Here is a 24,321-nt window from a genome sequence, read left to right on the forward strand (position 1 = left end):
TATATGACGACTGTGGCATGAACCGTTCAGGGTTGAAGCACTAAGCTCCTGGGTCGGGCGGCAGACCTTAATACTGACATGGGAAAGAAGCATCCGGTGGAGTTATCACGCCATTTATGGGCTGGCAAAAACATTTTAAATACAAACCTTATTCTGACAGCGTAAGTACACAAACAAATACATACAAAAACTCATCCGCATAGTTTTTAAGTTTAATCCTTTTTTACACTTATTTCTTGGTTTTTATTCTAGTTTGTATATTTTTAAAATAATAAATAGAAAATGCGCAAAACACAATTTTTACTGCGATGTGGGTAAATAAAATTCAACTAGTGTATCCCCGACAGATGTTCGTTGACGGCAACTCTACTTTGTCTATAACTAGCTTCCTTTCTTTCATTCACACAATCCGAAAGGGAACAAGAATTCCACTTTTTATAACAATTTTTACATAATTCTTACATTTTAATATTAAAGTCATGTGATTAGCGACATATAGTGTAAATTTATGCATTTATATGTAACTTAAGTGTATATTTTAAGTCATTTAAGTCAGTGTTTTTCATAGGTTAGAAACACTATGGATCGCATATAACTTTGGAGTTTTAATTATATTTTTAACTATTATTTCGTGAAGGAAATATGGATTTCGTGAAAAGAGAAGATCAGAATGTTATCGACGATGAAAACTATAAGTTTTACATTGAAAGTGTAAGTTTATTTAACTATTGTTTGTTTTATTTCAAACCGCGGTCGTTTTTTAGGGTTCCGTAGCCAAAATGGCAAAAACGGAACCCTTATAGTTTCGTCATGTCCGTCTGTCCGTCTGTCCGTCTGTCACAGCCGATTTACTCGGAAACTATAAGTACTACAGTGATGAAATTTGATGGGAATATGTGCTGTATGAACCGCTACAAAAATATGACACTAAATAGTAAAAAAAAGAATTGGGGGTGGGGCCCCCCATACATGTAACTGAGGGATGAAATTTTTTTTTTCGATGTACATACCCGTGTGGGGTATCAATGGAAAGGTCTTTTAAAATGATATAAAGTTTTCTAAAAAACATTTTTCTTAAAGTGAACGGTTTTTGAGATATCAGCTCTCAAAGTCGTAAAAAGTATGTCCCCCCCCCTCTATTTTTATAACTACGGGGTATAAAATTCTAAAAAAAATAGAGGTGATGCATGCTAATTAACTCTTTCAACGATTTTTGGTTTGATCAAAGTATCTCTTATAGTTTTTGAGATAGGTTGATTTAACTGTAATTTACGGAACCCTTCGTGCACGAGTCCGACTCGCACTTGGCCGGTTTTTTACATAAAAAACTGTTGATAACGTGACTGAAGTTCCGGGTTTGGTTCCCGGCTGATGTATTCTAGTTTTTTTGCCGCGAAACTATTTTTTAGAGTGACTTAACAGTCATTCATTGTATTACGAAAACGATTTTTTTGTAAACAATCTAAGTATGATTACTATGATGAAAAAAGTAATAATTTTTTTATGATGAGTTTCAGTATTCAAAATAAATGCATTTTTATTATAACTAAGCATTAATTAATCAAGTTATTTTATAAAAACTTTTTTCCAAAAAATAATCTTGACTTCAATATACATTCAACCAAATGTGAGAAAATTATACACATACATACTTTTTGTCATCTTTAAAAAATGTCATTTAATGTCACTATTACTTATTTAACAAAGGGCAGAAAATAAAGATTATTATAAAACATGCTGTTAGTTTAATCTTTAGTATTGTTCTCAATTGTTCATAAAACTTAATTTCACCTTGACCTATATTTGTTGAACTTATAAACAATCACTATTCAACTTGGATTTGACTATAGTTTTATAACCTAGTAATATTTATAACCGTGTAGGCCAACCATATAATAAAAAGGAATATTTTTTTTTCTTTATACTGTAAATTCAAACTCAAAATTCACCCAAACTCATGTTATAAAGTTTTTTTTTAATCATGCTGATCTCAGGAAATACTGAAGTATTTATTTTTCAGTGTTTTTATAATTTGGATCAAAATTGATAAATATTTTCTAAGATTGAATTGATTATGTTGTTAGATGTAGCAAGATCAAAATATATTTGGATAGATGGAATAAATTTTATTTCTTATTTTTATATTTTTTTGTAATAAAAACTACCCTATGTCCTTTTTCAAGTTTCAAACTGTCTGTACCAAATTTCACACAAATCAATTCAATAGTTCAGGTGAGAAGAAAATACAGACAGACAGAAAGACAGTTACTTTCACATTTATAATATTAGTTAGGATTTCATATAAAGCAATTATTAAAATTTTTTACAACAAAAAATTCCAAGCAATTATTACTTACACATTTTAACCACCACCTCTTCTATTTACAGCTCCAAAAATCACAACAACTGGAACCAACAGATTACCAACATTCTCCCCTATCGATGGAACAACTTCACCAAGCGATGCAGACTTCCGTAGCTAACACCATCGTTCACAATTTCCAATTACCTCTGTCACCTCGTCAAATGTCATCACTCATGCTCAAAACAAACCATTTACCGAGAAACTTAAACTTCAATGACATTCCCGCTCATTTACAAAGGAGCTTAACATCCGAATTGGATTTAGTACATAATTTAACGAACGAATTACCGCAGAATTTGAACAGGCATGATGACTTGTTAGGACAGAACCTTAGTAGAAACTTGGATTTGTCTCTAGTACGTTCTCTCGGTAACGATTTGGAACTACAGAGCAATTTGAATCAACTAGCTCAGAATTTAAATGAGAATTTGAGCGCGGATTTGAGTAGAATTAACGATTTGAGGACTGATATACCGCATGATTTGAGCCATGAAATTGATCTGTCTCACCATTTGAATAGACCAATGGAACAAGAAATGTTGGCTCAAGACGAGGCTAGACGAACGCCAATGGTAGTACAATTACAAGAACAGCATATGTTGGACCAAAATTTGGGGCAAAGGTTGGTGACAAATATTCATGAGAGAATGGACCAACAGGAACATTTGTTACCGATGCCGTTTCATATAAAATCTGAGCAGGAAGATGATGGGTACTTTTATGAAAGTATTAATCCTGCTATTAACAGCGTTGGAAGTTTAAATGGTGAGTTATTTCTTATTTTTTTGTTCTAGTATTAACTTCACAAGTCATACACAACACTGATAAATGCTTAGTAACGTTACTATACATTTTTGGTGACCAAACTTAGCACATTCACTTAAAGGCATTAACTTTTTGCAACCGTAAAGTTGTGAAAATTAACAAAAATGCAACTATAATCATCCGGAAGGATATTGAGCCCTGACGTTCACCTTCACAAGAAGCGATTTATTGGTTTATTGCCATAAGTGTACGGTGCGCAAAGCGATCCCCACTCTTCCGCCGAGAGCTCAATATCCGTGCCGATAACTATCCAAATGTGCCGTAACATTTGTATAAATGTCTGGTAACTAGATATAAATGACCAGTAACATCGACATAAATGTGTAGGAACATCGTCATTAATGCACGGTAACATTATAAAGAATGAATTGATAACCACCTTGCTCTAGCCGATTTTTACTTTACTCTCTAGTTTTCAAATGCAGAAGAGTTTCTTTATATGTTATTTATTATATCCTATTTACTTATATTGATTGCCTCGTTGGTCTTGTGGTCGCAAGCGCGGCTGCTGTGCTCGAGGTCTCGGGATCGATGCCCGGGTCGGGCCGAAATCGCTTTGTGGACTTTCTTAAACTTCACAAAGCAGCCCGTAGTCTGGAAGTTGGTGATCGATTCATCCGTGCATCGGAGAGCACTTAAATGTCGGTCGTGCTTGTGATCATTTTCCGGTCGTGTAGGATTGCCGTCCCATCGGGTTATGGGTGAAGGAACAGTGAGTGCACCTGTGTCTGCGCAAATGCTCCTGCACTATAATATGCCCTGCGCAGCTGGCTGATATCCTTAAATGAAAACAGCCGCCTTTTCTTAGTACTTTTTATCCAGCTGCGCGAAGTTTACCTAGCGTATTCGCGGGCGGAAGCTAGAAGAAAAATAAATATTATGCAATTCAAGTACTAAAAAATCAGTAATTCACAGGTTCACCTTTTTATCTCGATTTTAACCTTTCAAAATTATTCTAATTGTAAGTATATTCGTTGTAAATTTATTCGCAAACTAGTTTAATTAAATATATTATTTCATTGATATATAGATACTAATTTATGTATTTATATTGATGACATGTTTAGCGAGTTCTTTCAAACTGGTAGTGACATGATTTGTGATCATGTAACTTTTATATTCTTCCTTGTATACATACATATATGCAAGTTTCTAAACTAACTAGGCCTTTTTTGTACCAGGGTCCTGGTAACTCTTTCAAACAATCTCGCAGCCCCGGCAGGTTTTGGTCCTGGTTTGGCCCCGCTAACCTGTCTTTGGTCTACAATCTAGAAGTTAGTTTGATTCTCGGGAGAAACTATATAATAATAGAAAAACTACAAAGTACGCTGGATCCTGGAAGTTGGTGATTGATACACCCGTTCATCGGACAGCATGTTAATGTCGGTCCTGCTTGTGATCTCTCTCCGGTGGTGTCGGTTTGCCGTCCCATCGCGCTATGAGAGTGAAGGAATAGTGAGTGCACCTGTGTCCAAGCAAATGTGCCTGCACTGAAATATGTCCTACGCAGCTGGCTGATCTCCTTAGAGAGAACAGCTGTCGTGGCTGACAATTGGTCTGGACACCGGTTGAGGAGGTCAGATAGGGCAGCCGCTCCTTGTAAAGCGCTGGTGCTCAGCTGCGTCCGGTTAGACTGGAAGCCGACCCCAACATAGTTGGGAAAAAGTCTCGGTGGATGGTTTAGGTACTAAATCCAGATATGACAAATAGACAAAGTGCCAGACTCTTGATCATTACCTTTTTTATCGGAAAGATCCAACTTCGATTTCCATTTTGGCAAAAGCTGTATTTGATACTAGGTATACAAAAAAACTAGATAAAATTATACCTACAACCTATCAATATCGGTTCCCACGAAACTCCTAACTCCTAATATATCTAATTAGTCATTCGGAAACAGGTCCAAATTAAGTGTTCGACTAGGAATACTAGGCTATATTATAAATGCGAAAGTTTGTATTTATGTTGCTCTTTCACGCTAAAACATCTAGATAGATTTTGATAAAACTTGGCAGTAATATCTATTCTAAGTTTCTACTACCATTACGAAGCTGAAGAGTTTGTTTCTTAAACGCAGTAATCTCAGGAATTACTGGATCGATTTGAAAAAATATTGAATTATTGAATCTTGTATATTTCGCTGCTCAAAAGCATGTGTCAAAATGAGTCTGTGCTTATATATTATACACTTCCTTTTTTCTGATGGGAAATCATCAAATGACCCCTCCCGCTGTGGCTGGAGCGTGAGGAAGTGTCAGACTCTTACTGACTAAAACCCACCATGTTCCTTCTGAAGCCCTTTATGTACCAGCGCCGCGGTAACTCGCGCGAACAATCCCGCAGCCCCGACAAGCCTTGGCCCTAATGGGTCCTGCTGAGGCACAGGCCTCCTCTCACACAGAGAAGGATTGAGCGTTAATTTTGATCTATAACCGTTTTTTACAACTAGTTCCAGGAAGAATATCGTATATATTTTTTGTATTTTCTCCTTTCTAACTTAGTTTTCAAGGTTAGATCGGAAATAAGTATGTATTCATTAATACATATGTTATATAAAAAGTGGCTTTATAAATAATTCAGATAGATTCGCTGACGCCGCCGTAAAACCAAGTGCATTATAATATGATATAACTAGTTTATTTTTATTTTTTGGGGTTCCGCACAGATTGGGAAAGTTCCTTTTAAGTAATTGTATAAGGAAGCTTAGATACATCATATAAGCCTATTGCCATCCATTGCTGGACGTAACGGTTTGAAAGAATATTTCAGTGTTAGATAGCTCATTTATTGATATCAATAGACTACATTTTATACGGGTGCTTGAAGTATATAGTTCCCACGGTACGCGGGTGAAACCGCCAGAAACAGCTAGTGTTTTACTAACAAGCGGGAAAGCTATAACTTTGCTATTTTTTGAGACCGATTTTCTTGATAAATAGGTCAATACAAAATTGAAATTAAAAATGTATATTTCCTTGAATTGCTTGAGAATCCGTATTTTATGTTTTGTGATTCGATATTCTAAATGTGTAGGTCGTTTTTAGAACAACTATCATTTAAATCATCCTCATTAGGTATATTTTTACTGATTAGAACACAGATCTAAGAATAATACGGAACCCGTTACGAACTAGTCCCAACTCACGCTTGACGAGTTTTTGTTTAAATTTATTAGGCGCCACTATTTCGCGACTAATTCAAGTTTATAATAAGTTCTGACGCACTTAGCATAATGTCTTGCCAGACGAGAAAATTAACATTTTTAATTCATACAATAAAACAGCAATACTGAATAATTATTCTATTTATTATTATTATATACCTTTCTAAAAAAATGCAATTAAAGAGCATCTTTTTTCGTAACTAGTTTGGCTTTTTTGAAATGTCAAAATTACTGATTTTTTAAAACAAAGACAAATTATTTATTTATTTATACAATATAAATGAGTTGTTATAAAATCGTAATTTTCTAAATGTCAGCGTTACAATAGAAACGAAAATCCCATATATTTTATTAGTGGGTTTTCTCGAGAAGTTTTTACATAATGTATAGAGCACCTGTTCGCATAAGTATCCATCCATACCTATCGCTATAAAGTATAGCCTATATTAATATTTTTTTTTTGTTTCGGTGACAAATCATCAAATGCCCCCTCCCGCTGTGGGTTAGCAGCGGTGAGGGAGTGTCAGACTCTTACTGACTATCCATCGTGCTCCTTCGTAGGCCTTTTATGTACCAGGGCCGCGGTAACTCACGCGAAAAATCCCACAGCCCCAGGCTCCGAAACTACTCAATCGATATGACAAAATCTTTCACTGTTGGAAAGCTACACTCATCCCGAGTAACATTGGCTATATTTTATCCCGGTATGGGCAGTAGTTCCCTCGGAACGCAGGTGAAACTGCGGGAAAACGTATAGTAGTTTATATTTCCGAGGCTCCTGATAGCATTTCCGTACAACAAATGTGGACTAGGCAGATAATGATTTTCTCTTCCAATACTAACAGTAGAAGAGATTTAATATAATCTCAGGAACTGCTAATCCGATTTGTTTTTTTTTTTTTTTTCATTTTTAGACAGCCCATTAGTTGAAAAAGTCTATAGGCTACTTTCTAGTGTAATTTTCTTACTGTTCTTTTACTTTTCTTTTACTCTCTTTTACTTTTCTTTCTATAGCGGAATCTAGTTTAAAAAAAAACCGGTAAAATCGGAAGCAATTTTTTTTAAACTAAAATATCGAAATGATCTACTTCTTTAATTGTTTTGAAACGTCATTAATCAATACATAGCAACAATATAAACTTCACAGCTATTTGATAAAAATTGACTCTTCAACCTTTGTTGAATACATTATATTATAAAGTTATAAAAGGTCACACCGACTGGTTTGAATATCACTTGTGAGAAACTAGTAAACAATTTGGTTTTAGGGTTCCGTATCAAAAGGGTGAAATGGACCCTATTGCTAGATTAGATTCTATCATGAACCGTGATAGTTAGATCGTAGTTTCAACAGTTTTTCTATTGTGTTATATAACACACAAAATTGTAGACCAGAATAAAATAAATATTTCAGTTTCAATAATAAAAAGAAGAAATAACCCTAACCACCGGTACCTTCGACCCTGTGCCCGATATCGGTGGTGTACTGAATGTTTCTTATTTGTTTATTAAACATGTAAAATATATGTATAAAAACGAATAAACGAAATAAAAAAATAAAAGTGAGTTTGTGTGTGCGACCATTTAATAGATACGGAACCCTTCCTGTACTACTCGAACTCGCACTTGGCCGTTTTTCTTATAAAAGTTGAACCAGTGATTTTTGGTACCCTCTATTACTCATTCTAATAACCTACTAATATGATAAACGCGAAAATTTGTATGTACGAATGTAACCCTTTCACGCTAAAACTACCGAATAGATTTTGATGAAACTTAGCAGTATGCTTATACATCAGAATAATGTAGGGTACATTTTATCCGGATGCGGGAATTAGTTCCTTCAGCAAGCGAAACCGCTGGCGGTACCTAGTATAAAATAAAAACTTACCTTTTGCATATTTTTAAGTCGTACTTATATTATAACCCCCTTACTTATAAAAATCTCTAATCACCTTCTATGAAACATTTTAACTAATCACTCAATCAATCAAAAGTTATAACTTTTCCAATTTTCAATTCCAGGTATCCCACCGGACCACACACAGCAACAGCCAAACTTACACACAGACAACCAAATGTATGTATATAATACACACTTAAACGTTCCCGCTCTAAACTCTATAGACCTTTACTCTAGACCACAGAATTACGTACAAAATTACACGAACATACGAGAAAACCCACAGAACTTAGTTGTGCATAGACAGTTTGAAAACTCCAGCCCTTACCAAGAAGATTTTAAAAAGTTAAGACAAGATGGTTGCCTTAACGGCGAGAAAGAAAAAATTGAAGAACCGAAAGAGAATTTAAAACCATTAGATCAAAATAAAATATATTACTCGGAGTTTAACCAGAATTTTACTGAAAATAAAAACGAAAATGATTCTAGCTTGCAGAATAAGATGTCGGAAGATATATCAATGAATATAAAAGGTCAATATATTTGTTATAAGTGTAATGATGTGTTCCCTTCCAAAAGGGGATTGAAACATCATTCTAAATCTTGTGCTGAGAATGATCAGTTAGTAGAAAAAGTGGGTAAATTTAGCTGTAGCCAATGCGCTTATAGATGTCAATCGCCCGCCATCTTGAAAATTCATGAACGCACTCATTCGGGAGAGAAACCTTTTTCGTGCACTTTCTGTGATTATAAATCTGGCCAGAAAAATAATGTCGCGAAACACATATTAGTTCACATGAAAGAGAAACCTTTTAGATGTCAATATTGTGACTACAGATGTGCTCAAAAAAATAATTTAGTCGTCCACGAGCGTACACATACGGGGTATAAGCCTTTCGCGTGTCCATTTTGTGACTACAGGACGGTACAAAAACCTAATTTAGTGAAACACATGTACTTACATACAGACCAAAAGCCGTTTAGTTGCGATATGTGCTCGTATAGGTGTGTACAGAAAACTAACCTCACAAAACATAAGCAGAGGCATTTAAACGAAAAAGAAGGCGACAAAGTCGATGTTAAAAACCAAAGTAAGCCGTATAGGCCTCGACAGAAGTCCGTAAAATGTCCACATTGTCCCTACAGATGTGTACAAAAGTCCAGCATGGAAAAACATATGCAATTCAAACATGGGACGCAAGAGAATGGAGAATTTGAACAGGGTTTGAACCTTATGAAAGGCTCGGAGGACGCGGAAAGCATAAATTTGAGTGTGAAAAAAGATTTTGAGTGCCAGGACAAAGATAGTGTGAGTGAACAGTCATAGTTTTTAAGGATTCAGAGCTTTTTCAAAAAAAGATGACGAAGTTTTTTTTATGTTGCATTTTTGGTCTATTTTTCGATTGCCGTCCCATCAGGGTATGAGAGTGAAGGAATAGTGAGTGCACCTGTGTCCAAGCTAATGTGCCTGCACTATAATATGTTCTGCGCAGCTGGCTGATCTCCTTATATGAGAACAGCCGCCGTGGCCAAAATCTGTCTTGGACGCCATTATTATTATTATATTTTCCGAAAAAGTCGTGGCGACATGTGTAAGCAATATTTTTGCGTTTTTGATGGTCAAAAAGTTTTTGCTAATTCCGGATTTTTTTATACTGTCTGTTTTGTCTAATTAGATTAAATAATAATATCTAAATAATTTGCATTGATCAATGTAATTAAGGAGCTAAATTCGAATCTTTTAATTACAGAAATGATTTATTTATAAACTTTTTTTAGATAAGTTGATGGAATAACAAACAGACGAATAAATTAATAATTAATTTGAGAAAAAAAAAACTAAATATCAGACTGTCTAGTCATTTTTAAGTCTATACAGGATTATTTTTAACTAATGCGCAATTTATTTATGGTTCAGTATCTATGTATACTAAACTCAAGTATGAGGGCGCGGGTTCGATTCCAGGTCAGGCAAGAACCAATGCAACTTTTCTAAGTTTGTATGTACTTTCTAAGTGTATCTTAGACACCAATGGCTGATAAAATGGTGAAGAAAAACATCTTGAGGAAACCTGGTAGTCTGAAATCAGCAACCCGCATTGAGCAAGCGTGGTGATTAACGCTCAATCCTTCTCCGTGTGAGAGGAGGCCGCAGCTCAGCAGTGAGACGATAAAAAGGCTGTAACAGTAACTGGTCCGATTTGAAAAATTCTTTCAGTGTTAGATAGCCCATTTATCAAGGAAGGCTATATATAGTATTTTTACTTTTTTTTTGTGCGAAGTGTTATCTATGGGGCGCTAGTAAAAAAAAAACCTGTATACATAATAATATTTTGTCCCAAAATTAAATTCAAAATATTTTCGAAAAGTCAATAAAAAATATACCAAAAGTGCAATATCTTCGTATCTTTCGTAAAAAGCTCAAGATTTTCGCTTTCTTATCTAGTACTTATGTAATAAGAAATACTGTTTTTTTGTAAATATTAGTAAAGTAAGTAATAGAATAAAGTTTTTTAATGAGATTATTAAGCTCGTAATTTTACCAATACACAGGTTTTTTTTGGATCAAGGCTCAAGTTTTCCGATAGCATTTATAAACGCCCGTTTGTTTTAAAAAACTGTTTACTTTGAAAATTTAACAAGAAAATTCGTTTCAAAACAGTTGTTTTCAAAAACTGACGTTTAAGATATAGATGAATTTGGGTCTAAATCATGAATTATGATAATTTTGAGAAGCAATTTGAAGGTTGATAACAATTAAAAAATATCCGAAAAAAGTATACTTCCTTTTAGAAGTCCGTTAAAATACCGGAATTACACAAGATTTTAGTTTCGATTTTTATTAAGGCTAGAAAAGGCTAGCCAGATTGTTAATATTGGTAAAATTGGAGCTACTAGGTTATGTTTTAACTAGAAATATGTAAGTGGACAAATAAATAAAATGGGTAAAACATTATAGTGTAATAAAATGTAAAATCAAGATTTAAAAACTTTTTACCCGATTGCGGGAAGTGGTTGATAAATAAGTGGTGTAAATGGAATAATTTGGACACTTGCAATTTTCTAGTTAATCTAACCAAAAGTCATTTAATTTTAACAATAGAATATTTTTTTATAAGAATCAAATGTGAATGGGGTATGTCAAATTCACAAAAGAAAAAACTGGGGCAACAGTTGCCCGACAATCGCGCAACTTTTTTACAACTTTGACATGCCTCATAATTATGTGATATATAGCTTATGATTGTGAAGATTATGATGAAACTTTTGCTCTCTCATAGATATTGTTCCTGTATATAAAGAGTGAGATGGATAAATGCTTTTTTGCTAAATATGTGAATAAAACTGGGAACATATTTGACACACACTGATTTTAATAAATGGCTATCATTTGAACATCTTTGGCAGTCGTTACGGGTAGTCAGAAGCCAGTAAGTCTGACAACCAGTCTTACCAAGTGTATTGGGTTGCCTGGGTAACTGGGTTGAGGAGGTCAGATAATCAGTCGCTCCATGTGGCACACTGGTACTCAGCTGCATCCCGTTAAACTGGGAGCCGACCCCAACATAGTAGGTAAATACAAATATCCAAATTGATATCCTGCTATTTTGGGATGTCGGTTAAAAATAGGAAAAAATATACATTTTTGGCTACAAATAATCCTATAAACTACTAAGATGTGAGTGGCAAATATGTCCCCAAGTTTAAAATTGGACTTTAAAAAAAGTTAATACTGTATAGAATTTTATATTAGATAGGTATTGAGATTTTAAAATTGAGCAGAACATTGTTGCTTATTAGGTTATAAATAATACTTTTTAAATTACTTGTCAATATGGCCGACTGCGATAAAAGGTTTTATGTTTTTGATCAGCAGAAATAGCGGTAACTGGATTTATGTAAAATAGCTTAAGCAAATCAAATGAAGTTATGAGTATAGTATCCATGGATAACAAAATGACAAGCGGAGATGTCGTAACGCAAAATCTCCTAAGAAAGTAGCGCGACAACATGCGGGTGTTCGGGGGACGAAGAATATTACTGGCTCGACTATTTCAAATCTTTGGCAAATGCATTAAGGAATTCGTCGGAGGTCGTTTGGTTTTTTTTGTTGATCGAATATCATCATATCCCGCTGTGGGTGCAGTGTGAGGGAGTGTCAGACTCTTACTGACTTAACCCATCATGTTCCTTCTTAAGCCCTTTATGTACCAGCGCCGCGGTAACTCGCGCGAACAATCCCGCAGCCCGTTGCCTTATGGCATCTCCACTCGTCATTTCGTTTTCCATGTCTTACTCTAAAAAATGGCCGCGTTTGCGAACCTTCTCAAAAGTTCTAGAATATTTGCTTGATACGCCATTTTGAAAATAAAAAGCATTGGTTACTGTTTGTGGCTGTGATAATGAGCAAACATGTGACGTTTTGTAATTTGGTTGTGAAGTTAAAATAATGTAAGGACTTCAACCCGTTAATAGTTTTTTTTTGTGAATCGAGATTTTGTAAAACTATGACGATATGTAGCCTTGTAATTTTCAAATTAATTTTCAAAAATATGTAATTTTCTATTCAAAATATACCTTTCTTCGTCACGTTTGTTTAATATTTTACATTAAATTTTGTAGTATGTTCGAATTATTGAGTTGCCATATTAAGAGCAGGTTTCTTATATATAATTTTGGAATGTTTAGTTAACGCAAATTGTACCTTATTTCTGATATACCGATGAAGTTGATATAAAATCGAAAAAGATCACAAATACAATAATAAAATTTGTCAACGAAACTTTAAGTTTTTTCATAAAATTGCAAGCATGAACTTCAATGCGCTGCTTCTACTCACTTTATATTTTTATCCGATTGCGCAAAGATGATCAAACTTTATCTTTTAGTATAGAGAGAATATGCTTTGAAGCTGAGCCCTGCTATCACCATTGTTTATAAGTGATTTTCAGTGAACGGTTTATTAACACAGTCTAATATTGCCTTCGGCTGTCATTTGAGCATCTCCGGTAGTCGTTACGAGCCAGAAGCCAGAAAGTCTGACAACCAGCCTTAACAAGGGGTCTTGGGTTGCCCGGGTAACTGGGTTGAGGAGGTCAGACAGGCAGTCGCTCCATGTAAAACACTGGTGCTCATCTGCATTCGATTAGACTGGAAGCCGACCCCAACATAGTCGGGTAAAAGGCAGATGGACGGGCTTTCACTCTAAGACGACAAAATGCAAAAAAAGTAATATTATTTTGTGAACAATGGTGTAAGCATGGAATCAATATTTTTATATGCCATTAGGCTGTGACGTAATTTCCATAAATGTTTGTAATTGTAATTAAAAGTCGCCCGTTTGCTTAAGCCAGAATAGTAAATCCATTTTGAACTTTTGTTAGGCATGATTATTGATATATGATTATAATCCATTTATAATGTATTTTTTTTATTCTATGACCAATTTCAATTAATTAATAATGACTATTTTTTATTCTATGTCCAATTTAAATTCATTAATAATGACTATTTTTTATAATATGTCCAATTTCAATTCATTAATAATTACAATTGTTATCGTATGTCCATTTTCAATTCATTATTATGACTATTTTGTATCATATGTTTTTTTGCAATATCAACTTTATTTCTATAACATTAAGTTATATTTTCAGTTGTCGTCGAAAAATATATTTTCTTGCCGTACCGTCAATAAGCGCGAGCCCAATACTATCTTTGTAGACGACATTTAATCTTTGTAAAACTTAAAAGTAATTGCTTAAAATGGATTTATTATTTTTGTATGGTTGAATGTAAAACGCAAGGCCATATGTTCGCTTTCCGTCCGTCATTTGACGATTGCATGCAACATACAAAAATACGTACAAAAGTTAAAGTGGTGCGGCTCCTTCGTAGCACGTTTTTATGCAAGTTGCAAGCAGTCGTCAAATGACGAACGCATGACGGACGGGCCTTATTAATGTAATCGTTACCAAGGAAAAATCAAACAATTGTACCTTCTATAAAATGTACATCACAACTTTTTTTTTGTATATTTTTTTTTAATTTAACGACTTCCAAAGTATAGAAACAGACTTGAAATAAATTTTTAGATGTAGAAAATGCGTTGATCGCATCAAGCAACTTTTTAGTTGCTGGTCTGTATAGGAATAGTTGCGCGATTGGCGCCACTTTGTTTGAAGTCTCTTTCTGTACTTATTTTTTTATTTTAGTATTTTTTTGTATGTTCTTTTTTTAATAAATGCCGCTTTACCAAAGTGATTTTGTTGTTTTATTAATGATTTCTCGCGGTTTTACCAGTGTCTCGAAGGATGGATAAATTATGGTTTGAGATAACCACCACAAGTATTTGTATGACACTGCCAACGGTTTCTCCCACTTCCCGGAGAAACTACTTTTCACAACCCTTACAAGAAGTAGCTAGATGTATGAGATGTATCACTGCCAAGTTTCATCAAAATCAGTTTGTGCGTGGAGAAGTAACAGACATACAATCTCACTCACGACATACCGCAGCTTAGATAAATCAATAAATTTTTGTGCCAAATTAGATAATAATATAGAATCTGCAATCAATTTCGGATTTACTAGCGGTATGGACTACTATACATAGAAAGATGGCGCCACAAAGTTACATCTACTCGATAATAGATGTCGCTAGTTTAAACATATGATTGATATAAGTTTCGCCTTGTGGAAGGGTTCTTCTACTCACCAATAGATGGCGCTCGCCGTCAATTTAATTCTTTTAAATGGGATGCAAATATAGATTATGAATATTTCGGATACAAGTGGTAGGTATATTTCAATGTCATCAGAAAAATGATCAAGCTATGGCGTTGAGGCTGTTGATCTATGATGATCAGTTTATCCTTTTTCCAACAATATTGGGGTCGGCTCCCAGTCTGATCAGATGCAGCTTAGTAGGTACCAATGCCTGTCTAATTCTTTTCAAGCTCGCTGGACTATCAGGTAACATTGGTTGTCAAACTATTTTGCTTTTGACTAGGTACCTCTTCGTAACGACTGCCAAATGAGTTCAAATGACAAACGGTAGGTGCCCATCAATTTACCGTGCTTCCCGAAACACGAAGGAACTCGTCATGGCATCGATGATCTTCACGGACCGCTTCAGATAGATCGACCCGCTATGACTTAGAGACGAGATCTTCCGACTTCTGACAATTATGAAACATTTTTTAGTTCCAGTTTAAAATTTCCCAATATCGTCGAATTGACAATCGAACTTACCTTAGGTAGGTACATAGCTTAGATATCCTGGATAAAACTCAAGCCAACACCCGAAACTTTTGACCAATGAACCCAATAACCAAACCAAACATATAACAAACAAAAACCCACAATAAACAATTAAAAACAACAAAATAATATATTAAATAGCAATATCATCACTGTCAGACACACGCATTGTATTTAATTCGTAATTCCCAGAGTTTCCGAATGTTCTAGAGTGGTCTACAATGTTCGGAACGCAGTTAAAATTATTAAATTGTTACCGGGCAATGATTGACATGGCCTGGGGCTGCTTCGCAATCCCGGCTGTTAAAATTATCTGTGGGACGGTTAGATAACTTGAACTACTGGATACGCTATTATATGAAAGCGGGTAACACACACTTTAGTAAATGTGCATGAAATTGTCTTTCTATTTGTGGAGTAAAAGGAAACACGTGTTTATAAATCTTGGTTGTCTGATCTGTATTACCCAATACTTTTACAATATAACTTATATCTAACTTATTCTTTCTAGCTAACTCAGCACTTTTATGTTGCAGTTAGTTACCTATATGAATTTACTTATGTTACGGCACAATAACGAAATCAGTACCTATAGATACATTTATACTTCACCTCCCCTCAAAAAGAACACTGTTACACATGCAAAAACATGTGCATGTATGTACATTTACACACACATGTATGGCTCAACCGCTTTCCTGAGATCATTATTTGATGTGTTTCTTCTTCCTAGAAGAGAAATACATAGTTATGATGCAAAATGATTGTAGGTACTTTCTTAGCTATTAGATAATAGAACTTAAGATAAATATTTGCATGACTAAATTATAAGTCGAATATAGTGAGACCATATTTTTTATTGTATCGACCATCATATTGTACCTATATTCTGGCAAATAAATAAATTTCATTTCAATAAATTTCATTACATTTCATTTCATTTCCTCTGTACATGAAAACGCTTTGTTGCATGTATATAGTTTACAAAGGTTTAACCAATTTGATTTTTTTTTAAATATAGAATCTATCACTTCTCTTTTTGTTCATTACATATTAATTTCATAACAAATCTTTAATTTAATATTGTATTCCAGTTTTTTACACTCCCCGCTTGTAAATTGGCAGACTTTCGCAGTGATTTGAGCTCATGGCGGTTCCAGTACTCAATGATTTAAGCGTAGAGGTAGATTTTGACTATAGTTCTGTCTGTTTGCCTGTCCGTCATCGACGGTGTACGTTTGTTTCAGATTCAAGTAAGAAATTGCAGTTTTAATGGAAAAGGATTGATATGGTATCTACGGTTTAAAGTATTTTTTTTCTCCTATTTAAGTGTTTAGAATAACGAAACTAATGGATTTCTGATCATAACAGAGCTATTTTTCACTTTTAAAGTTATGATTTGATAAATACCTTAAAATATACCTAATAAAAATAAAAAACATTAGGTGTCTGAGTTATCCCTACGTTTAAAGACTTAAAAATATACCTACTGCTACTTAAAAATATGTTAACAAGCTTTTCTTAACTTAAAATCTATTCAAACTAAAAATTACCTTTCTAAGACCCAATTCATCGCCTATTAAACATTTTAAATACCCCTTTCATATTTATAATCAGTAACGCACCCTTTTTAATAAATCTGCGACCTAATGACGCGAAAAATTCACTCAATATAAATTAATACAATATTAACGGTATCATATGTCGTTATTTTTATTCTGTATTTTAAGTTACGAGTCCACAAATGTTTCTATCAATATATCGTAAAGTATCCCTTTTTTGATAAATGTATCTATAGGTACTAATATTATAAAGTAGAAAAGTTTGTATGGTTGAATGCGTCGTGCTAAGGAGACACTGGTCCAATTTTAAAGAAATAAATATAGTGTCAGGTAGCTCATTTATCAATGAAGGCTATAGGTTACTTTTTATCCGGATGCGCGGAGTAGCATCCTCGGGGCATGGGTGAAACTGCAGGCGGAAGCTATAGTAAAGCATAAATGGTCAGTCATATTCAAATAAACCCTAGTTAATTTACTCAATCAACTCATCCAGTTATGATTTTGTTCCGAGAACCATTACAAAATAAAACGAACCTTTAAAAAACAATATAGGAACCCAAAAAACATACCTAAACAAGGAACATTGTATTTTTTGTAATGAAAAATTCGTTAGCCTAACCTAACTTTTCTAAAATCCAAAATGGCTGACACTGACAGGTGTTAAACCCAGCGAAGGATGATTGACTTTTGTTTCGAAATTCACGAACAAAACGCGGACCGTAGTGGAGTTTAGAAAAATCGCTATTTTTGTTTGAAATTGCCGGTTTTTTTTATGCACCTAATACTTAGTTATTTTTTTGTTTGAGAATATATCTGACCCTACAATATTATAGAGTCGAAATAAGAGGTAAGACGTGTAAATCGTTTTCGGGTTGTATCCAAAGTTCTTGGAATAGCTGAAGGCTAATTTTAGCCTACCTTTTGTTGCCAACTTGGGTAACTGCTAATTTAGTTCTAAGGTGTGTCAGTATAGGTACCTAATATGTGTTTTCTTATCCAAGTTTCGTACCTATCTGTCATTTAATCAGGAGTTTAAGAATTAGATCTAGCTGACTATAACACTGTAACTTACATGGTACTAATTTACATTAGGTAATATAATAAAGATGAAACATCTCTTATTTGTTTCTTTGTACCATAAAGGCTCCAAAACTATTGAACTGATTCGAAAAGTTCGTTCACTTTTTCTTAGAATGTCCCCGAGTTACATAAGCTACATAGTACATTTTATCCCGGTACGAACAGTAGTCCCTACGAGACACTGGTAAAATCACGGGAAAACAGCAAGTTTTCTATATTAAAGGTACCTATAGAGTAATGATTACAAATTACAAATAGCAACTAAGATTTTTCAACCTAACAATAATTTCACATCATTTACAATAGCAAAACAGAAAAAAAACATCTTTTAAAGTTCAAAATAAGCTTCGTAAATGTTAAATGTAGTGGAATAATTTGCAATCAAGTCATAATACCGGTTTTGAGCTGTCATTTGTAAACATTAGTGCAAAAGTTACTGTAGCGTGTCCTATTTTAATAAAAGATTTATGATTTTAAATAAAATGTGCGTTAGAAGTAATGGTTTGTTTGTCGTTTTTTGAGTTTTGACTGCTTTGAGCCGAGTGTGTTAAGATTTTCGTTTTTTTTTTGAGACGGTTAATTTTTAGACAGTATCTAAGACCTATTGGAGCTAGGTTTTTTGGAAAAAAAAAATGCGTGTTGGAATATAACCTAAAAGGCTAGAAATTAAGGTGTCTTTTTAGCAAATAATTGATAATATTCAAGTATTTTATTGTATTTTCGTTGTTTCAGTGCATGAAACCAAAAATAATGTTTCATCCAAGAGCTGGACCAATTAAAGAAAATTGTGCTTAGGGTACTAAATTGATCTTTTTGCCATGCCGCGGTATCGCATAAATTTCAAAGTCAAACGGTTGCAGAGCTTTTTAGGTACCTATCATCATTATCATCATCAGCCTATCGCAGTCCACTGCTGGACATAGGCCTCTCCAAGTGCACGCCACTGAGATCTATTTTCGGCTTCTCGCATCCAGCTCCTGCCAGCCGTTTAGGTACTTATAACTAATTGTAGATTCTACTGCAAGGGAGAGCCCAGTACACAATAATCACATCAATTAAATACAACAGCAACATCGATAAATTATCTGACAATTCAATCCGCGCCTTTTTTAATGTCAAATTAGGTCGGCCATTTCTGTGAAATGTCAAAATGTCATTGTTCTATTCGGGTGCGTTCGCGCGAACACTTGATTTTTAAAAAGGGGTCCGATTTTTTAGGGTTGCGAACTTTTTTGTGTCTTATTTGTACGTGTGTGGCCTTTTTGGTATCAATTTGTGTTTTTTTGAGTTGTAATCGCGTGAGGAATGTATTGTTAAGCTTAGAAATGTTACGAGTTTACAAGTTACGTTAGTTTTTGTACGTGGGAGAGTTTTAGTGGACTTGTAAAGTGTTGTGACTTGTGACAACCCTTTGCCACCCATGAGGTTAAATATCTTGTGTGTTTGTCAGGTAAAGGGGAGTTGTAATAATCAGATGTTTAGACCTTTTTAGTAAGATGTAAACTGTTAAATAGAGTTGAGCAGTTTTAAGATTGGTTACGGAAATAAAATGATTGAAGATCTTAGTATAAAATATCTAAATTTTATGCGCTTCTCAAACAAACAATGCTATACTCAGTAGCATTCGTTACAATTCGTAAGAGATCATCAAGCGTATTTGAGAAAACTCTGATACTAGGGCTTGCTAGGTGATTAAACCTGCAGCTCACTCGATAACAAGAAGGCCCCAATTTACCACTTTAGTGGCTATTTTTTTACCGTTGCAAGACGATTCTGTACTTGTCTCATGCTCATCTCAAGAGTAGAGAGCGTGTGAACGTGTCACTATAGATTTGAAATACATATTTTTAAATACAAATATTACTGGCCATTTGCCATTTTTGTTGCCAATACAATAATTAAAATGAACTAAGACATCATTCACCTCCAACTAAATTGCTAACCTCAATCTCTACTGTTACCCCTACACAAACAAGTATTTATTTATATGTTACATTAGCACAGTAAAGTTACACAAATAGTATTGTATGTACGGAGCGCTGTGAAACGTAATACGATGCGAATTTAAGTGGCGCACAGGGACGTATTTGGGAATTGTCTAGTACAGAGGTAATGTACACAAAATTATTAGATAGGTAGGTATAAAGTTTTTTCTGTGAATAGTGTAAAGTTGAAGTGTTTGTTTTATAAGTTTCTTTAATTGAACGCGCTATTTTCGGGAACTGCTGGACTGATTTAAAAAGTCTGGCATAACACAGACTTTTTAAACCTATGTGTTGAGAAAATATACAGAGACATATCTAAATACGCTTCATCTTTAATGGATGCTCTGCAGAATATTAAAAAAAAAATAAAGCTAATATAAAAATATTACTTATTCTGACAAATACTATGCTGTAACCCGCATTTAACCGGTCCAGCCAAACTTGAGATGATTGCGCACAAACATAAACACAAACGTACAGGTCAAACTGAGTACCTCCTTATTTGAAATCAGTCAAAAAGTAACCATCTGTACAATTATCTTCGTTTGCGAATGAATAGGTACAACTAGAGGTAATATTTTGTGGTACTGGTAAACTAATGTCAAAGTTTTATATCAGTACGTCAGAACAGATAACCACATTGAATTTACCGAGTCATCAGTCATCGCAGTCCGTGTCTGCAGCTCGTCACTGGCATGTTAACAAACACACTACACGCACTACACGCCAGACAATAATGTGTAGTGTGCTGGATGCGGTAGTTTTAGTGTAAAGCTATTTAAACTTATAATAATTTTAAAAAGTAGAAAAAGATAACATAATCAAGAGCTTTCTTTTTGCATTTGGTCTCCGAAGGTACGGAACCGATGTCTATCATTGTTGGGAAAAATCTTCATTTGTTGGGTATCTCCATTATACCCGGGTTGATATGGGCTATATTTTTATCCATGGGACACAGGTTTTGTAATGTAACCTTCAAGTGTGTTTAAAGATTTTATAATCTAGCGTCACACATCCAATTCGAGTGGGTTGTCATAGTTTCAGAAAACTATAGACTGTTATTATATTATTTACTTATTCGAAACTGAAATACACCTTATATTTTAATATCACCTATAAACAAGAATAAAGATATAGAATTTACAGGAACTCTTACTTCTTTAGGTGCAGAAGAATTATTTCTTTGAGTACTGAAAAACAATTTTCGTGCAAAAACACATTTTACTAAAACAAAACCTAAGACGTACTTACAACACACAAAATTTGATACCCCATCAAATCCCCTCACTACACGTAACTACACACAACACTCACACACACATACACATATACATATATAAAGTAAACAGTTTGTCTGTCCAGTCGTGTTTGTTCACGCACTTTGTCGCAGCTCGAATTTCGCAAACATTTTGTTGCAATTTGCAAATATTGCTTGTACGATTGATTATGGGAAGGGGCTAGTGGATAAATATTAAATACATACCTACTAATACAAGTATAATAAAGAGGAAACATTTTTTTGCTGGTTTAATCCCTCATTTAGGCTACATTTAGGGTCCTCCTAAGACTCCTAAGGACTCTAAAGGCTCTGAAGACACTGAACCGATAAAATTATTTCACTATTGGAAAGTTACACTCTTCCCGAGTAACATAGGCTATATTATCCCGGTACGGACAGTAGTTCCCACGGGACGCGGGTGTAACTGCGGAAAGACATCTAGTCTTTTTCTGCCTCTCAGTTGATTTCGACTAATCTTTGACCGACTCTTACGAAATTTTGACTGGTGGATAGCTGATTTAATAGGGAGCAGTTTTCTGCTGGATCTTATTACTGTTACAGTTATAGCCTTTTGTCGTCCCACTGCTGGGCTGCGGCCTCCTCTCACACGGAGAAGGATTGAGCGTTAATTACCACGCTTGCTCAATGCGGGTTGGTGATTTCAGACTTTATAGTCCAGGTTTCCTCCAGATATTTTCCTTCACCTTTTTATTAGTCCGAGATATACTTAGAAAGTACATAAAAAATTAGAAAAGTTGCATTGGTACTTGCCTGACCTGGAATCGAACCCACACCCTCATACTCGAGAGGTTGGTTCTTTACCCACTAGGCCACCACGACTCGACACGTAATCTTATTATTTTCTAAAAATAAACTTTTTACGAAGATTCACATACCGATATACACAACATGCAGGGGTGGAAAGTCTTATATTTTCTGCCGTTCACAAGCTACCCCTATATTTATACTTCAAAGCTTAGATAAGATACTGTGTGTGTTTGACATGCATAGTTACGTACACCCCTTTAGATAAATTGTATGTTTGATTTTACGAAGAATTTTTCTTTGATAGTATCTACATACTCTTCTATACTTGCATACTAATCTATACTAAATATACCGAGTAAAGAAGAAACTGTTTTAAAAGGTTTGGAAACTTTCTAGTGAATTGATTTGAAAAATTATTTCACTGGGGTGGGAGGTACACTATACCTATATATTTTGTACAGGTATGGAAAAAGTTACTCCGGGATGTGGGTGAAACCGCGGAAAAATAGCTAGTAAGTTATAAATCATTATACAACTGTTTTTCTCAAATTCACTCTTGTACCTTCATTTATTCATTCTCGTACCTTGATAAAAAGTAACCTATTATTCTTTTAGAATCTAAACTGTTTTTGGACCAAATCTCATTGAAATCCGTTCAGTAGTTTAAGCGTGAAAGACAAATTAAACAACAGACAGAGTAACTTTCACATTTATAAATTAGCACAAACGGGGCTCCCCATATTTCTTTAAAGAAAATAATCTTTGCTACGCCAATCGTAGCAACTTCGTAGCAGCCTACGCCGTAGCACAAGATCGTAGCAAGACCTACGAAAGTCGGCTATTAAGCATTATTTTTGTCGACTTTGTAAACAAACCATTATTCTTTTGCTCTTTCTAACTTATAGTTTCATCCCTCTCGCACACCATATGTCGAGTCGCGTGCGAGCCACGTGCCCCCTTAAAGATTAGCCACGCATTTGTGCGTCAGATCAAAAAATGATGTGATTTCATAGAAATTAATTTTATTATTTATTCACAAGCTGTTCCCGAGATGGATTTGTCAAGGATTACATGTGGTTGATCGTTGATTAAATTATCGACCCATTATCTGTTTAGTATGACTATTTTATAAGTAAAAAGCTTTTATGTAAGTCTTTTCTCAACTATGTTGGGGCTGGCTTCCAGGCTAATTGGATGCAGCTGAGTACCAGTGTGCCACAAGGAGCGCTGCCTATTTGACCTCCTCAACCCAGTTGCCTGGGTAACCCTTGGTAAGAATGGTTAATAGGCTTTCTGGCTTCATTAGATTTCCTTAGATTTCATAACATAGTTACATACAGGTCGACCTAATAAAAGCTTGTTAAACATTTAAATGATGATGTTATCCTCCAAGTCGATTGTCACGACCACGGCAGTAGTTCTCATATAAGGAGATCAGCCAGCTGCGCAGGACATCATAGTGTACAAGCATTCGCTTTTACACAGGTGCACTTACTATTCCTTCAGTCTCATAGCGAGATGGGACGACAATAAGACACCACCGGAGAGAGATCACAAGCAGGATGTGGTACAAAATAAAACAAATAAATATTTATCCAAATAAGTTCCCTCTCAATTAGACACAGGCGTGCATGTAATGGCGGGAACTGCATCTATCCAACATGGCGGCGTGCGTTTGACATAAGTTTTGGCGCGTAGAATATAAAACCGACTTACCTAAAACCTTCTGCTTAATCTGACAAATACTTTGGTGGAAACTGCATCAAAATTGACTCAGCTAATCGTGTGACCATATAGACAGAATTGTGTTTCTGGGGAGTTTGTTCCAACATTTCATCTTCCCAGCAAAAACACATAGAAAGTGGTGAAGGGCGGGCGTTTTGGGGACTGTCTTTTGTAAATTTGACCTTCAAAAGGTGCTAATTTTCAGTCCATTTTGAATACAACATGTAGGTCAAACAGCGAACTACTTTTTTTGGAAGTCGGTACATCAAATAACTATTTATCCAAATAAGTTCCCTCTCAATTAGACACAGGCGTGCATGTAATGGCGGGAACTGCATCTATCCAACATGGCGACGTGCGTTTGATATAAGTTTTGGCGCGTAATACATAAAAAAGACTTACC

At 34.8% G+C, this 24,321-nt stretch overlaps 1 protein-coding gene across 1 annotated transcript; it reads left to right on the plus strand.

Annotated features, from left to right (window-relative positions):
- The first annotated feature begins 367 nt into the window (after positions 1 to 367).
- Positions 368 to 10,161, plus strand: LOC110382280 (zinc finger protein 1 homolog). Its single transcript, XM_021342861.3, has 3 exons — positions 368 to 711; positions 2,389 to 3,130; positions 8,379 to 10,161. Exons 1-3 carry the CDS (start codon positions 643 to 645, stop codon positions 9,581 to 9,583), a joined length of 2,016 nt encoding a protein of 671 aa, XP_021198536.3. The 5' UTR covers positions 368 to 642; the 3' UTR covers positions 9,584 to 10,161.
- Positions 10,162 to 24,321: the final 14,160 nt, after the last annotated feature.

This window comes from Helicoverpa armigera, chromosome 29 (genome assembly GCF_030705265.1).
Source record: "Helicoverpa armigera isolate CAAS_96S chromosome 29, ASM3070526v1, whole genome shotgun sequence".
In the NCBI taxonomy this organism is placed as follows: domain Eukaryota; kingdom Metazoa; phylum Arthropoda; class Insecta; order Lepidoptera; family Noctuidae; genus Helicoverpa; species Helicoverpa armigera.

What these genes read in the sequence shown, in the direction of transcription:
- LOC110382280 (XM_021342861.3), top strand. Translation starts at nt 643, where the DNA reads ATGGATTTCGTGAAAAGAGAAGATCAGAATGTTATCGACGATGAAAAC. An exon ending in ATAAGTTTTACATTGAAAGT is followed by an intron (nt 712 to 2,388) that starts GTAAGTTTATTT and finishes TTCTATTTACAG; the next exon opens with CTCCAAAAATCACAACAACT. An exon ending in CAGCGTTGGAAGTTTAAATG is followed by an intron (nt 3,131 to 8,378) that starts GTGAGTTATTTC and finishes TTTCAATTCCAG; the next exon opens with GTATCCCACCGGACCACACA.